This window comes from Hyaena hyaena, unplaced genomic scaffold, assembly GCF_003009895.1.
Source record: "Hyaena hyaena isolate Hyena2069 unplaced genomic scaffold, ASM300989v1 scaffold_178, whole genome shotgun sequence".
Lineage (NCBI taxonomy): Eukaryota > Metazoa > Chordata > Mammalia > Carnivora > Hyaenidae > Hyaena > Hyaena hyaena.
Window position 1 is genome coordinate 1,985,867 of NW_024080807.1, and position 17,906 is coordinate 2,003,772.

The 17,906-nt window shown below is 40.3% G+C and overlaps 1 protein-coding gene across 1 annotated transcript in view; it reads right to left on the reverse strand.

The window, feature by feature from the left end:
- Positions 1-571: 571 nt before the first annotated feature.
- The window catches only part of TMEM200A (transmembrane protein 200A), a 72,997-nt gene continuing 55,662 nt past the window's right edge, over positions 572-17,906 (reverse strand). Inside the window, exon 2 of the mRNA XM_039240402.1 lies at positions 572-3,550. Coding sequence (XP_039096333.1) covers positions 2,059-3,534 — 1,476 coding nt within the window. The 5' untranslated portion in view covers positions 3,535-3,550 and the 3' untranslated portion in view covers positions 572-2,058. The remainder of the gene's footprint in view (positions 3,551-17,906) is intronic.

Below are 17,906 nucleotides of genomic sequence, written 5' to 3' on the forward strand. Positions count from 1 at the left end.
TTATTTTTGAGAGAGAGACAGACAGAGTGTGACCAGTGGAGGGGCAGAGAGAGAGGGAGACACAGAATCTGAAGGAGGCTCCAGGCTCTGAGCTGTCAGCACAGAGCCTAGTGTGAGTCTCAAACTCATGAACCTCGAGATCATGACCTGAGCTGAAGTCAGATGCCCAACCAACTGAGCCACCCTGGCACCCCTGCACTGGTGATCTTCTTAACTCAGTTGATGGATTCAAATGTGAATCTTTTCTGAAAATACCCCCACAAACACACCTAGAAATCTGGACATCCCTCAGTCCAGTTAAGTTGACTCAAAAAATTAATCATCACGTGAAGAGAATATATGAAAATTGACTAATTCAATAGGTGGATAGACCTGGCTCTTTAATCTAGTGGAAGCAAAATAAGAAAGGCACAGAACCTAATACATATGCTAAAGTATCAAGTGACTTCAGTGGAAGATATTTTGAAAATTCAAAAAACAATATTTTAAACAGAATTGTACATTTTACTTAAAAAGCGATAGCAAATATAAGAAGAACACAAATTTCTATTAAGAACAGAAATTTATTAAATGCTTGGTAGTAAAATATTGAGCCCACTCTATTACAATACACAGGCTTGGTGTTCTAACAAGTAATACTGACTCAAATCAGGGAAGCTTGTGATCCCAACACGAGGTGAAATGGTGGGGAGCTACAAACAGAAACGTATACTCTTTCTCTGCTCCCACAACAACTGCAATACTGATGCCCAGAAACATTTAGGTATTGGGAAAAACCTGTAAAATTTCCTGAGTATTCCATTAAACAATTCTTAAAAGTCATATGTTACCTTCATGGAAAACATGAACATTTTCTAATGGAAACACCCATTTCAATATTTATTATCTTCAATAACTGAGAACCAAAATCCCCAAAAAGTCTTACACCCCAAGAAAATCTTTGGGGTCATCATAAGGATTTTCCTGCACAAGGTAAATTTCAAAGCAATTTGTCAAGGACTACATTTTCTTGAATCACCAAGCTCGTGAGATGCAAAGATAAAAAGAAATGTCAGGGTTAGCTGATTATTTTCCAGATAACAGGATCTAAAAATTATTGAGGGGAAGTGAGGATATGGGAATGAGTGGATGTTGGATGATAAAAGATATGGCTAGGAAAGATACTGAGACTAGCTAGCATTACCTAACCCATAGTGTATTTTTGTTGATTAGTCAACATTTTCTTCATGTATATAATTATTTCAAGATAGCATTTCTACAAACTAATTGGTTCATTCCTTTTTCAAGTTAGTTGCAAAGAAATTTTGATTCTGAATATCTAAAGTTATAGCTGTTAGCATTTTGGTATTTACCCCTACAAATCTCTGGCATTCTCAGCCATGGTGTTTGAATACATTGTTTCTTGATAAAATAATACTAAAATAGAACTAATGCTGAAAGAAGATACTACCTACCTAGAGCTCAGGGAGCTGATCATAACCAACTTGAACAAATGCCTATCAATTAGCTCAAGTAGAACTAAACCGATTTCACCAATCACATTATTCAGCCCAGACATCAGATCATTTTCCTTTTAGATAATTCAACCAATTTTGTAAGAAAGAAATTACTTAGAAAATCACACCTAAGATTTGCACTCATGCTCATTTTGAAGTATATATTGCATCCTGGGCCTAAATTTGGTACTTCTGGTCCACACTTTGGAAACTTAACCTCTTCCAAACTGGACACTACATTCTATGTATATGACCATCAATGAAAGAACTTGAAAGTAAAGAAAAGGAGCTTTAATTCAGATGGAAGTGTTCTGTATTCATATTAATAAAAGAGATAATGCTTCCAAGGAATGGAAAATGTAAAATCATGTGTGATAATAGAAAGTACTGCAATCATAAGTAACCCAAACATACGACCATCTCCAGTACAGAATTAAACAGCCAGGTTTAACACACTACAAACCCTTTGATTAAAAAGGCTTTTAACCAATACTTTAACAAGGAAACACGGTGAAAATACTTTTAAAATATATAGCCTTGTAAAATGATATATTTCTGAACATTAAAATCTTGTTTCAGAAGTTCCCCGCTTTAGGTTGTTACTCAAAAACTCATCATGTTCAAAACTCAAATTATTGTGAGACCTTGAGATCATAAGAAGCTTCTCCTTATTGGTAAAGTCTTTTTTGATTGCAGCTTGGGGTACAAGCAGCCTCTCCATCGGGTCCTCTTTATTCTCTAGTTTCATATATCCTTTGCTGTTGCTCCGATCCAACCGAGGCCAACTTGGGTGTTTTCGTTGCTCTGCCTGAACAGTTAGGGTGGAGGGACCCCGGTCTAAGTCTAAGGATTTTGAATGTGACGAGAGCAAATGTAAAGATGTGTTGGACCCAAATTGCCTTCTAGCAGCCCCTGGAGACAAGAGCTGTCCAGCCCCAGGTCCAAGAGCCACAGAGGACTTGTACTGGCTCGACAGTGACTCCCCGATGGAATGGTTCCTGGGGAACGCTGTGCTGACTGGCTGGAAAGCCTCACTGGCATTGGGCAAAGGGACCATGAGGGATTCCATCGACAAATTCCTTGACCTACTTTTGAGGTTCTCAGCATCCTCAGTGATATTATCTATACTGGGCTCATCAATGACACAGTTATTCAGTTTGATCACAGGCAATGTGAAAGCACTGATGGACGATGACACAATTGATTTGGTTTCACATTTCTTAGGGCCACCGGTCTTATCATCAGTTGTTTTGGAAGGAGGTGGATAGAGGCCAAAGACAGAGACAGAGCTGTCAGAAAGCAAGGGTGGCAGAAGATGCCCCAAACTCTTATTTTCGTTTAGCGCCAGCTCATCCTCCTCGACAGAGCTGTCCATGCGAAAACTGCTCCTAAATCCTGACAAGGAGGCAACGGTATTTGCTGCCAGTCTCGAGGCATAGGAGCTCCCATTCTGTTTTACTTCCGTTTCTCCCATCAAACCAGTGTAGATGCCATTCATATGCTTTTGCTCCTTGATTCTTAGCGTGTGGATGTCGATGACTGTGGAATAGATATCCCTCATGTGTATGATTTTGGTTTCTTTGTCACGGTTCTCATGAAGAATGGCATTTGCACAAATGAAAATGAAGATGCCAATCCCCATTGTGAAAGGGCCGAGCATCTTCATTTTGTCAGAATGCAAATGTTGCTCAAAAAAGCGAACCACCACACCGCCTTGGTTCCGAATGACCTGAGTTTCGTTAGTTGACAGGGTCGTCTCAGCATCAATGAAATGTTCTTTCTGGGGCCAATAGCCAAGGACCGCCATTGCGATTCCTACAATGGAGATAAGCACTCCCAGAATGAGGAAAAAACCGGATGGGGAATAAAGCCGGATTTTGCCTCGAACGACCACGACATCAGCCTGTGGCCGACGCCTGACTGGCTTCTTCTCTTGGGCAGTAGGTGATGGGCTGAGGTTCATGTGATGCTGCGATCTGGCAGAGTCTTGCCTTTTCAAGGCAGCCAGGCCAGTTATCACTCCACCGGTTGCTATCATAGCTCAGTCTGTTGTTCTGAAAAGAAGGGAAAAAGATGATAATCTAATAGTTCTGAGGCATGCTCGTCAGTTCAACAATTATTTATACATTCGTGGTGTTGCTGTTTCATATAATGAAAAGGGGCAGAAGGATATCTTTTTAATTGACATAGTTTGGGGAGAAGGTTTGTTTACTGAATAATGTAAAATACTGGAGATTTCCTTTTTTGGCTGAATTAGTGTTTCTATTATTAATGAAATGTGAGTGCAAGGTATATTTTACTTAAATAACTTTATCGCTTATGTAAAACAGTCCCCTGGTCACAAGGCGCTCCCTCTCTCTCTCTCTCTCACACACACACACACACACACCCTATCCTTCATTATCTGTGTTATTTTAAAGATATGGAAAAATTCAGAACACTTAATAGGCCCAAACCATCAAACCCTAGACTTACAGAGGAAATACATTCCAGTAACTCACGGTTTAAAATCTACTCTTGTGAAAGTCACCAATGAACTTCTTAAGTATCACATTTAATTCCTCCCTCTCCATTCTCAACTTCCTTTTTTCCCTGTTCCCATGGACACTGCTGACCCCTCCTTCCTTCCTTGAAACTCTCTCTTATCCAGTCTTTATGATCCTAAGTCTGGATCTTCCCTGACCTCGCTCACTATTTCAATTTTGGCTCATCTTCCCTCACCTACAAGTAGACCACCTTCCCCTGAGAGGCGTATCCTTGGCCATCTTCTTTATACCCTCCCATGGCATTCATATTCACTCCTACACCCGCCACCATTACCTCTGTGCTAATGAATCCCAAGCCTGTATTTCAGACTGTAGCCTGAGTTCCCATTTCACATCTCCGACTTTCCACTGGGGAACACATGTACATTCACGCACCGCTAGCAAAGCTGAAGTCCGCTTCCACCAGTATTGCTTGATGTGTCTGACTTCCTTAATGGGGTCACTTCTCAGGTTTGACTCTTCATAGCATCTTTAACTTCTCCCTTTCTTCTTCCTCTCACCTTCCAATCAGGTTCTAAATCCTAGAAATATTCACTACCCGATGTCTGCCAATTCTGTTCTCCATTCTAATCCTATGCTTCCCACCCTGGGGCAGCTCTAAGTTACTCTTAATAGACCATAACCTCCCAGCCAGCCTTCCAAACTCCTAATTTCTCTTCCTCCACAGTCAAACTGCTATGCTGAGGACAGATTAATTATCTAATCAATTATGCTCAAACACAGCTCTGAAGTTGTTTGAGGAATGGAATAAAGGATACAACATTCTCCATCACCTACCGGAGTTAAATCTGGGATTTCAGACCTATAGGATTTAACTATATCTCTTTCCTTCCTTTCACTTACATAAAACTAAAACCCAACAATATTCTCCGTAATTCATAGTATACTATTTCTGGGACTTGGTGAATAATGTTTCATTAATCTAGACTCCCCCTTACCCTCTATGCTATATTTCACATATTAACATCTGGCTAGTCATGAAAGCTCACATCCTACTTCCTTTAGAAAGCCCTCTCTGACTGACTCAGCAAATCCCACACCAGCCATTTCTCAGGCATTGTAGCAAGTATTCTATAGCAATTGCTACATTATAATTCCCCTGTTCTTTCACTTCTTGTGGTCAAACATCCTGTTCAATTCATAGTCTATTACCAAAAACATTCAATATAATAACTTGCACATAGCCAGTGTTCAAGAAACATTTGCTTAAGTGTTCAATAAGAGAGTAATTCTTTTCCTGAGATTTGTGGGCTGACCATCACACTACTGTACTAACTTTCCTAGTTAAGAATATGAACAAACAAAATTAATACCAAAACAAAAAGCAACATGTTGTGAGTTGGTAAAATATTTGTCATTATTTGTAAGAATAGTTCTCAAGCTGCCAGATCTGGCTTGTAGGAAACACAGGATATTTTAGGACTCACAAGGTCTCTGGCAGATTTCTGAGAGGGTGTCTTTACCACAGGATATCTCATCTTGTGAAATCAATCTCCCCTTTGGAACTGCTATTTATGATGTCTGAATTGTATTTAAATAACCAGGGTTGTGGATGGTGTCTACACTTTTAGCTAGCTGAACAAGCCAGTGGGTGAAGCCAGCCTTCACTGGAAGTATAACCAGGATTAAAATAGTTCCATGTCGAAAGAACAGGCTACACTGTAGCCTATAGCGTAAGTCTATGAAAGTCATCACAATATACATACTGCAGTTCAGAAATTCTCCCAAACCTTGGCTACCACAGAGTTTCATGTCAACCTGTGTTTTCTTGATCCCCAAACAGCTTCAAATGTTTGAATAAAATACTTTGATGAGATAGCAGCCATCTAACTCAGTTATTTTCAGGTGGCAGGCTAAGGACTTAATTTGAAATCCTTCTGAGGAGAATGAAAACAAGGACAAAGGCTTTTGTCTGGTTTGAAAGCAACCACCGCGAATGACCGTTCCATACAGAGTCCGCGTCCACCTCCGTCTGTTAAAACATTTCTGCAAGCATTGCCACTCTCCATTCCCAAGGCTGACAGAGGAGAGGAGGCTGGAAGAGAAAGTTGTATTTGAGAAAGATTGATGAGGACAGGAAGGTAGAAAAGAGCGACAGTGAGTGGGCTTTGTGAGAAAGCAAGCAGGTCAGACTACAAAGGAAGAAAAAGCAAGGGAGGTTTAAGTGTGAAAACTTACAGCAAATGGGAGGAGGAAAGGGTCTGGGGGGAGTTTAGAAATAAAGAACAGGGTGGGGGGAAATGAGCGAATCCCATAGCTTCTCCAGCCAGGCTGCCCTGGCCGGGCTCAGACTCTCAAGGATCTGAAGCTCATGTTGGGTGCCGATGCCCTCTGTTGGGAAGCTTCTGTGATAACTGGGCCCCCAAATGACCTGACAGAGAAGCAGAGGTGCTTAAACATAGCCACTGCTTCAAAGAGCTTGCATCCCAGTGAAGGAGCTGGTCTATCCCCATAAAAAGGAATTAACACCCAAGAATGAATGTTTCCATCTCAAAGGATGTTACTGTGGCTTCCTGCGGGTAATAGCACTCTAACTTTCATTACAGTGAAAAGTCAAATGAACAGCATTTCAGGTAAGGTCAAGAGAAAGCAAGGCTGAAGCACAGAGCCCAGGCTTGTCCCGAGCACACAGCTCAGTGCTGAGGGAGGAAACCAGGTAAGGCTCTCGAGGAAGGGGAAGGCCAAGTCTTAGAAGGGAGCAAATGTCACTCCCAAGTGCTTCAATATTACATTCATAGGCAACGGGGTCGGAGTAAGACACAAATACTATTGGTACAATCTTGGGAAAATTACTCTCCAGGCAGAAGCACTACTGCGGGAAGGATACTGGGAAGAGCATAAAGATGCCATAATAGCAGTTTTGCAGTAAGAAGCCTTTGGACCTGTAAGCCTGGAGGGAAAAATGCACAGGCCTCTGTACCCCCAAACTGCAATGTCAACTAGGTCTACAGTCGGCGAAAGCAGCCTAAATCTATATTTTTAATTTATGTGGTAAAGCCACATCCCCTCCATCCCACACTTTGATCCCTGTATGTGTGCTTCCTACCATTCCAGGGCAGGGCTGGGACTTGCTTCCTCAAAGATCCCAGTGAAACATTTCACTATGACACTGAATTTCATTCTGATAATGGCCCAGAGTTTGTGCCTCCCAATCTCTCCATGTCCACAGCTTTACCTAACTTTCAGAACTTAAAGAATGCCCTGTGGTCTTTCAACAGAACCTTCCTCCTAGGAGGGGACTGTCAATCTGTGTAGATATTCACTTGGGTCATTAGTAAACACTGATACCCAGTATTGGGTATATATAATACGTATATATAATACGTTTTCAGGCCTGAAGAATATAATGATCAGCAACTATCTCTTTGAGAAGGCCATTTGACTAGTTATAAATAAACCGAACTGGAGGGTCAGCCACACTCACTTTCCATATTCTCGAAAAAGTTATCATGATTTTGTCAGAAGTGAAACTGAAAGACAGATATAAACATAATCATCTGGTGACAACCAAAAATTAAAAGAATTCGTTTGGGTTAACTTTTAGCTCCATATTAATCAGCCTAATTTCCATTCCCAGTATTCATAAAATCAACCACAAGGGTGCTAGCAAGAGCTATTAAGATGATCAGCTTCTAACTTACACAACGCACCTTCCTCCACACGTGCGACCCGGGTTCCTGGCAGGCTGTCTCCGGGCCTTCACCCTCTTACCCATTCATCGTAGATCTCAGAAGTCAACAGCAGGAATTCAATCTCAGTGGTTTCCTTTCTCACTGCAGATGTAGACTCTTGCACTCTGTTCTCGTCTCCGGGCCTGCCTGGGGCTCACCCTTCCTCTGGACCATGTTTATTCTACCCCCTGAGCCCAAAGCTCTTTCTCCTTCACTGAGCAGTTTCCTGCTTTGCCCATCATCTATTAGCACCACACCATCATGTCTCACCGTCAGGTTCAAGCTCTCCTATTCTTGCTCTGATAATTGCTTTAAAAGCCTTGCTGTTGTTGTCCTTTGCCCATTTCACAAGCTTATGCACATTGTGGAATTCGCTCTCCGCGACATTCACCCACACTTAGGATTCACATCCTCATGGAAGCTTTTTCTCCTACCCTTATGTCCTCTCTGACCACACTGACATGCTGCTCCGACTGCATGTGAGTCTCCCACACCTCAGATATGGTTGCAGATGCAGGCACACACTTACATCTGAGACAATGCTAAGTACGTATGTTTGCGAAGTTAGAGAGACTTTAGAAGGCTTCGCTTTATTTTATTTTATTTTACTTTTAACTTTACTTTTCTTTACTTTATTTTATTTTATGTAGTCTCCACACCCAGTGTGGGACCTGAACTCACAACCCTGAGACTAAGAGTCGAATGTTCTACTGACTAAGACAGCCAGGTGTCCCTTAGAAGTCTCTGAATCAGACATCCTTTTAACCAACTAAAGACCAGGAATGCTGTCTAAAGTCTAACAATGAATTAACAGAAAGAATAGGATGGGAATTCACGGTTTCAGACTCCCAGTCCAGTGTCCACTCTTGGAAAAATATTCCTATTCGTCTTGATCTCATGCTATCCCAGCGCCTCCTAGAGTGTTGGGAATATGACAAACGTTCAGCAAGTTTATCTGTTGACTATGAACACACTTGATGAATGTCTGCATATTACTGAAATGTGTCAGAGACCAGAGACAAGTCAGTAACATTAGGTCTCTGATTTCAAGGAGTATGGAGTCCAGTTGAAAAGCCATCAAGTATATATTTAAAAGGAAATGAACTATGGGCACCTGGGTGGCTCAGTCAGTTAAGTGTCCAACTCTTGATTTCATCTCAGGTCATGATCTCACGGTTCCTGGGTTCCAGCCCTGCACTGGGCTCTGCACTGACGGTGTGGGACCTGCTTGGGATTCTCTGTCTCCCTCTCTCTGCCCCTCCCCTCTACATTCTCTCTAAATAAATAGATAGATAAATAAATAAATAAATAAGCTTTAAAAACTAAAATGAAATGAACTAATTGTTATGATGGCATTCTACTGAGGAATGATCTTCCACACTATTTGGAGGACTCAGGAGAGGGTCCCAAGACCCCCCACTAAGCAGAGTGGACACTTAGTGTGTGGGTAGGAGTTTGCCCACACACAGATTCTAATTCATTTTTGTTCCTCACTGTTTCACAAGGGTCTGTACACTATGGTTTTTCTTCATTTTCTCAGCTGAAGTGTGCTTATTATCCCATATATATTTGATACTGTCTTACTTATATATTTGAATTTATATTCTTAGCTCAAGGTTTAAAAATTCACCAGAATCTGAGGCTATCTGCCAAAAGGAAGCACAAATTAATCTGTGCCTTCAGGACTAAACAAAAACATTATATAAAAACCCCACGTGGTATCCACAAATGTGACAGATGGAAATATTTTCTGTTCAGGCTAGAACAGTTTTAGGACTTTCTTCCCAATAGAGACATTTTAAACTTTCAGAGTAGGATTTTTAATCCATATCTTTACCAGAGTTGGAAGAGAAAATGCCTGTGGGTGACTAATAGTTCAAATATATTAAATTTTAAAAAGTATGAAGAGAGTAGAAATCATTTTTTAATGTGTAGCGTAATGGTTTTGCACACGAACACTTGAATCACAGAAACCTGATAGCCATGCAACCTTGGACAAGTTATTTTAAATTCTTCTTTTTTCTTTTTTAATTTTTCTTTAATGTTTATTTAGATTTGAGAAAGAGGAGGAGACAGAGTGTGAGCAGGAGAGCACAGAGAGGGAAACACGGAATCTGAAGCAGGTTCCAGGCTCCAAGCTGTCAGAGCCCCATTTATATGGGGCTCGAATTCATGGACCACGAGAACATGACTTGAGCTGAAATCAGATGCTTAACCAACTGAACCCCCCAGATACCCCAAGTTGTTTTCAATGTTCCTTATTTCAGCTCCACTATCAGTAAAATGGCAAAAACCTTCTTTACTACGTAGCATATAGTGCACTGGACACAGAAGACCTGGTGGGAAGGGCTTAAATTTCTCCACAACACTTAATGGCTACAATTGAGCAATTGACTCAACATCTTGGAGCCTCATTTCCTCACCTGTAAAATGAAGATAGTAATGGTTGTTTCAGAGCAAAGGCAATAATGAATGTGGTGCACAGCTCAGTGTCTGGGAACGAAGGTCTATGTTAGTGATGGTAGCAGTGTCTACTATAAGGTCATTTTAAGGATAAAATGAAATAATATGTATAAAATGTTTCCTGTAGTGTTGATTATAGTAAATTCTAAATAAACAATAGCTATTGTTATTAACTCTTCATTCTTGGTACTATTAACTCTCTCATTGCTCCACTAGGCAAACCAAAATACACTTTAATATACTAAGTTAAATAATTAATGATGGCTTACTGTACACAAAGAGAAATTGTGACTGAAAGTTTGTAGTGGGATGTAGAGTCTAGACTTATCTGAGTGCAGACTGTATTTTAGTGGCAAAAGCATTAGCAATTTGGCAGTTGCAAAGAAGAGCTGCATTTATAGAAGAGAGAGGCAGGTGAGGGATTATAGAAGAATATAAAGCATGCCTTTCTTTTTAGTTCTGTTTGTCACAAGACATGGAGACCTGTCTTGTGACAAAAAACAAAAGAGGAAAATCCAAACCAGTTTATCCGATGTTTTTATTTATATTAATGATGCAGTTGAACCAAACACATGAGTATCTGATCAATTCTGCAATCACCGTTCTGTTTCCATTGGGACTCTTGGGTGTAAAACAGACTGAAAATGAAGAGGCATAGGGGGCTTGGGGATATAGGATCTAGAGAACGTGCCATTGGGGTGATATTTGTGACAAGAGGTATAAGCCATGATTTTGTACCCTGTGAGGGCCTTTGCCGGTCTGCCTTGGAGAGAAGGGTTTCTTAATCTTCAGTATGATTCTGTATCTGCATGAGTGCTAGAATGAAAGGGAAATACAGATTTTTTTTTTATAATTAGCAGAATGATACTCAAGTCATTAAATATAAAATACCATTTTATGGTCAAGTACATCTTATACATGCAGAAAATGCTAGGAACAGAGAATGTGCTTGGAAATCTATACATGTTCTTTGTTACTGATGCCTTCAAAGCCCGCCAGCCTGAGAAACTATAAAATATGGGCTCAAATCTATTATTACAAATTGTGTAGCAATGACACGGAACAGCTGCTCTCCAAGGACTAAAAGCCATGAAGCTCATAGAACACAAAAGTCTTCAGGAGGCCAAATAACGGATCCATAATGAGCTTTTAGAAAAAACCCTGCTGAGACCCAGTTGGAGATATTTTCCACAGGAACAGAAGATACTAGAAGCCCATTTCCCCCAAAGTAGAAATATGCTTCCTGCCTTGTACCCTAATTCTTCAACCCTGGACAAGCTCTTACAATGACTGTCACACTCCCTGTTCACTGCATTTCCAGGCAGGAAGTCAACTCGAAATTGATGTCCAGGAGCTAAGTTAAATAAGTCACAGATTTACTAAAACGCAGAAAATTAGTTGAGATATTCGTGGATCAAGAGCTGAAATATTTAAAACCACAAGTTGGACTTTGTGTACAGATTTCTCTTCTGCAGAAAAACATACGCAGTAACTTCACTTAGGGGTATGGCGAACATGTTTTTGGAGACAACATTGAAAAGTGAGACTCCAGAAAGTATTCATAACCTTTCCAGTGATTTTAAATGCCTGGAAAGTCCCAAACACACTGTTGACATTCCTATGGAGCAAGAAGGAAAGCTGGAGCATGGTAATAAGTTCCATTTCTACTTGTTTCGCTTTCTAACAACATCTTATGTAAGTCCACCAGTTTTGGGTGTAACACAGCTGGGCCAGTATCGTTAAGGACACCAAACATCTTGCTCTCTTCTCTACTGCATATTAGGAACCGTTTCTCACCAGAGCAAAACACCATCTAAATTAGCAATTGGCTGTGTCATCTTTTAATCCATAGTAACGTCCTGTGTACCTCAAGTTTCTAATAAAGTTTTCCAAACCATGGTAGCTCAAGGCTGCCAAGAAACATTTTTAAAACCCTAGAAAAATAGTAGAAAATAATTCATACTACATCATTTCCACTAGAGAATTTCTTTTTCCCCATTAGGGGAACCTGAGTAGGATCACCCTTTAGACAAGGTAGGAAGAGGTACGAAAGGCGGCCTCATGAGAGAGGGTAAGACCAGACTCCTCACCAATCACAAAAAGAATGAATCTATTAGACTTCCAATTTAAAGAAAGCATTTGTTAGTCAGTCTGTCCTTCTCTCCCTGCACTTCTCCCTCTATTTGGAAGTTACTAGTACTTCCCAAACCCAGCAATACAAAAATTAAGAGTTAAGTCTTGGTTTCCCTAGTTTCTCCTTCCCTGAGGTCAGCAGACTGTTGGAATTCTTGTAACTCTTTAAGAAGATGTGGTGGGAAGAATGTTTTCTCATTTGTTTTCTTAGAATTGACCTATATGAACTGCTTACATATTGAGGAAATCAGCTCTCTGGTAGTGATATGCCTGGCAAAAACATTTAACTTATATTTTTACTTTTTTTTATCGTTTCTTTTATCAAATAGAAAACTAAATTGCATGTTGTCAGCCCTATGAGTAGGTTGATTGATGGCTTCATAGAATCATTAGAAAGATCTTCAATGGAAGATTATGTTAAAAATCCTCCCATGGTTTAGGAGTGCCTGGGGGGCTCAGTCAGTTAGGCGTCTGACTCTTGATCTCCACTCAGGTCCTAATCTTGAGGTCTGTGAATTCAAGCCCCATGTCGGGCTCTGTGCTGACAGCATGGAGCCTTCTTGAGATTCTCTCTCTCCCTAGCTCTCTGTTCCCACAACTTGTGCTCACATATGCTTTCTCTCTTTCTCAAAATAAATAAACATTAAAAAAAATCTCCTATGTTTTCTTCCAGTAATTTCATGTTCTAATTCTCTTACATTTTAATCTTCTCCCAAATCTGAATTTGTGTGTGTGCATGTGCGTGTGTGTGTGTGTGTCTGTGTGTGTGTGTGTGTGTCTAAGAATACAGGTAAGGATCTAACTTGTTTACAGGTAATAAATCTTTCCACCCTTGCTTTGAAATGCTACTTTCATTGTATATTAATTTCTCATAGTTGTACTATATACCAAATCCCATATGCATTTGGGTCAATATTAAGATTGACCATTCTGTTTCATTACTCTATTAATTTGCCTTATCCAAATTGATTTGATTACTATTCATATTGTAATATATATTTGGATACCTGATAAGATTATCTTATTCTCGTTCAAGTTTCTTGTCTATCCTTACACGTTTTATGTTCCTATGAACTTCAGAATTTGATTTTTAAAAATCTGGCACTTTTATTGAGAGCATCCTGGGTCTCTACATAAATACAGGGAGAACTGACGCTATTATACCACAGCAGCATTTTATTTAAATGTTTTCTTTAATGTCATAGTTTTTTAAAAAAAAAAACATAGATCTTTCTCATTTCTTGTTACTTTTTGATTCTTGGGTATTTTGTCACCGGGTTTCTATTGTGTACCGGTACATTTTCTGTCACTATAATTTCTATCTCCAGTGGTTGCCATTTGGATGTAGGAAGACTACTGATTTGTGTGCATTAATGTATGAAGCTGCCTTGCTGAACTTGTTCACTGCTTAAATATACATATTTTTTTAGTTCATTCTCTTAGGTGTCCTAGAAGGACAATTACATCATCCAGATAAAATATTTTTGCTTCCTCTTTCCCAACTGTAAACCTACAATTGCTATTTTCTTTTGTTGTGTTATTCTTTATTTGGGGGAGGGGAGAGAGAGAGAGAGAGCACATGTGTGTGTGGAAGGGAGGGGCAGAGGGAAAGACAGAGGTAATCTCAAGCAGGCTCCATGCTCATCGAGGAGCCCAGAGTAGGGCTCAATCCCCTGACCCTGAGATCATGACCTGAGCCAAAATCAAGAGTCGGATGCTCAACCAACTTAGCCACCCAGATGCCCCTACAATTGCTCTTTTCTAACTGTACCATCTGCTACGTGGAGAGCAAAGGCAAACAAGTAATGGGGATGTGTGGCCATCGTTGGCTGGCCCCTGGATTTAAAGGGAGCTCCTACTGTTTCATCACCAACAAAGTACCAGTCAGTGGCGGTTTTATTTAGAGTTTTTACCTAGCATTCCAGGGAACAAAATTAATTGTGTCAGAGCTGCTGCAGGATGGGGGCATGGAGGAAGTAAAAGGAGAGAGGAGGGGAAGGGGAAAGAGTAGAAAAGAAGGAAGAAGGAAAGGTGGATATAGGGGAGGAAGCAGAGAAAAATGATCTGGAGGAGAAAATTCTGGATTATTAATGCAATGTTAGCTATCTGAAATCATGACTCAGTTCTATACATTTTTTTAAAAAAAATCCTTACTTCTGTCTGTCTCTTCTGTTAAAAATAATTATTATAAGGTCAGAAATTGTCTTTCTGGTATTGCTGGGATTACCAAATCATCTACAAATCCTGGGTAAATATATTAGTTTAGAGGGGAGACTGAAAAGAATGATAAACTACATACGATTGCAGGAATAGGAAAAAAACTGGGAAAATGGCTTAGCAGTAAACATGATTTCAAGGGAGGCTCAACCTAACAACAACGAAAGATGAAATCATGTTTCTAAAAGCACCATGCATGCACATCATCACTTTCTAGAAGGGTAGGGTATTTGGGGATCATCCCGGAGATATTTTTAGCTTCAAATATCTGTTATCATGGTTTGCTTCACTGGTAATTTCCTGTGAGAGATGGCAATCCAGGAGAAAAATGGACAAAAGACATTCACAGTCAAGTCACAGAAGAAAAAGTACAAATGTCCAGTTAACAAAGAAAAGAGCAACTCTACAGTAAAGAAAGAAATGCAGACTAAAGCCATTTCAAAAGTAAAGACAGAACTTCATTTACTGATTGACAAAAAATAAACAGAAGGATTGATTATGCCCATTACTGGTGAGGTGTAAGAAAATAAACCCCAGCGAGCTGTCACTGAAAGGAAAAATGGGTACTTTTCCGTGCTTAAGTTTGGGAGTGACTTTCAAAAGTTTAAGTGTCCATTCCCTTTGCCCCCGCCTCCCTGCACCACTTCACTTCTATGACTGCATCCTTTAGAAGGACTTGTACAAGTATCCACGACATGTGAGTCCATCGTGATAGTCATGACAACATCCTGGAAACAGCTTAAATGTTCATCGGGAGAAGACTGGCTAAGTCAACTGTGCTGCTGCATCTGTATGATAGAATAGTACACAGATATTTAGAATAATGAGTATGTACCAATAGGGAAAAATATTTCCATCATATTTTTGAGATTTTTAGAATAAAGAGTAAGATCCAGTTTAAGTCAAACACACAGAACATGTATTTGGTTGGATATGCACTGAGGGGACGTGGAAGGCAACAGCACTTATGCTTAACAAGTGGGAACAATCACTTTATGTATAACCAAATTATTCACCTTTTTGCAAGAAGCATGTATTGCTTTTATTTCATCTCCATTTTGGAACTCTAATTAACGAGAGAAAAACAAAAACAGGATGCTACAGCTTAAAAAATAAGAGTAGAAGGCAAAGCCACCTAGAATCCATTTGGGTAATATGGTGGCTTGCTCATTTAAAAACAGATGTAGGGCACCTGGGTGCCTCAGTCGGTTGAGTGTCCAACTTCGGCTCAAGTCATGATCTCACAGTTCGTGAGTTTGAGCCTGTGTCAGGCTCACTGCTGTCATCGCAGAGCCCACTTCGGATCCTCTGTCCTCCTTTCTCTGCCCCTCCCCCAGTCATGTGCGTGTGCGCTCTCTCTCTCTCAAAGATACACAAACATTAAAAACAAGTGTAATTCTGCCTTTGCATCAAAAATGCAAAACTAGAGAAAATAGAAAGTGGCTAAAATCACTAACCAGACTAAATCCAAAATTCAGGAATGAAAGATTTACTTGTGATACATGCCCAGAAAACAATGGGCAACATCCACATTTATTGGGTGCAAAGATAAATTAAGAACTGGCATCTGTCTTTAAGAAATTTATAATCTAGTCAGCAAAACTAAAAGGCAACCGATGGAATGAGAGAAGATATTTGTATACAACATGTCAGGTAAAGGGTTAGTATCCAAAATATGTAAAGAACTTATCAAACTCAACACCCAAAAAACAAATAATCCAGTGAAGAAATGGGCAAAAGACATGAATAGACACTTCTCCAGAGAAGACATCCAGATGGCTCACTGACACATGAAAAAAACGCTCATCACTCATCATCAGGGAAACACAAATCAAAACCCCAATGAGATACCACCTCACACCTGTCAGAACGGCTAACGTTAACAACTCAGGCAACAACAGGTGTCAGCGATGATGTGGAGAAAGAGGATCTTTTGCACGGCTGGTGGGAATGCAAACTGGTGCAGCCACTCTGGAAAACAGTATGGAGGTTCCTCAAAAAATGAAAAATAGAACTACCCTATGACCTAGCAATTGCTACTAGATATTTATCCAAGGAATACAGGTATGCTGCTTTGAAGGGCCACGTGCACCCCAATGTTTATAGTGGTGCTATAAATAGCCAATATTGGACAATAGCCAAAGTATGGAAAGAGCCCAAATGTCCATCAATGGATAAATAGATAAAGAAGATGTGGTGTATATATATGCAATGGAATATTACTTGACAATCAAAAAGAATGAAATCTTGCCATTTGCAACTACGTGGATGGAACTAGAGGGTATTATGCTAAGCGAAATTAATCAGAGAAAGACAAATATCATATGACTTCACTCATAGGAGGACTTTAAGATACAAAACAGATGAACATAAGGGAAAAGAAGCAAAAATAATATAAAAACAGGGAGGGGAACAAAAACATAAGAAACTTAAATACGGAGAACAGAGGGTTACTGGAGGGGTTGTAGGAGTGGGAATTGGCTAAATGGGTAAGGGGAGTTAAGGAATCTACTCCTGAAATCATTGTTGCACTATATGCCCACTAACTTGGATGTAAATTAAAAAAAGAAATTAAATTAAAAAAAGAAATTGATAATCTAGGATATGCTCAGGGACACTGCAGTACATTGTAAAGCAAATCCATTATCGGGGCATTGGCTCATCTGTGCCTGGGTCATCCTGACTTATTCACATGGCTCCCTCTGCCTTTATTATTATCATTTTTAATGTTTATTTATTTTTGAAAGAGCAAGAGAGAGCATGAGCAGGGAAGGGGCAGAGAAGGAGACACAGAATCTGAAGCGTGCTCCAGGCTCCGAGCTGTCAGCACAGAGCCTGATGCGGGGCGCGAGCCCACAAGCTGTGAGATCATGACCTCAGCCGAAGTTGGACATTCTACCTACTGAGCCACCCAGGCGCCCCTCCCTCTGGCCTTTAAAGGGGCTGCGGTGTTATTTCTTTTCCCGAAGCTCAGTCCTCACTGACGATCTTTGGTTACTCTAACCCAATGACTTTGACTAACTTGTGGAAGTGTGCTTCTGTCTGAGATTAGCTTGCAACTTCAGAATGATCATTCTTATGAGGCACACAGCCACAGTGGCTGGACAGAGCTCTTCAGCCTTCATTATGAGGTGGACCGGGGCTGGGGCTCCGGAAAGGGTTCTTCCACTTAACCTGATTTGCATTCATCTCCTCACAGAGATGATGGAGCAAGACAGAAATTTATTTAATTTTCAGGCCCTGAAATTAGATCTCTGTGCAGCCCACTCCATTGGCCTTGCTTCATCCCTTTATGTGCAGCACAGCCCTGTGTCTACAGAGATCCAATATCATCTTCATCATCCCTGTTTTGGCCAGGCCTTGTGGCAGGAGTGAGGAGT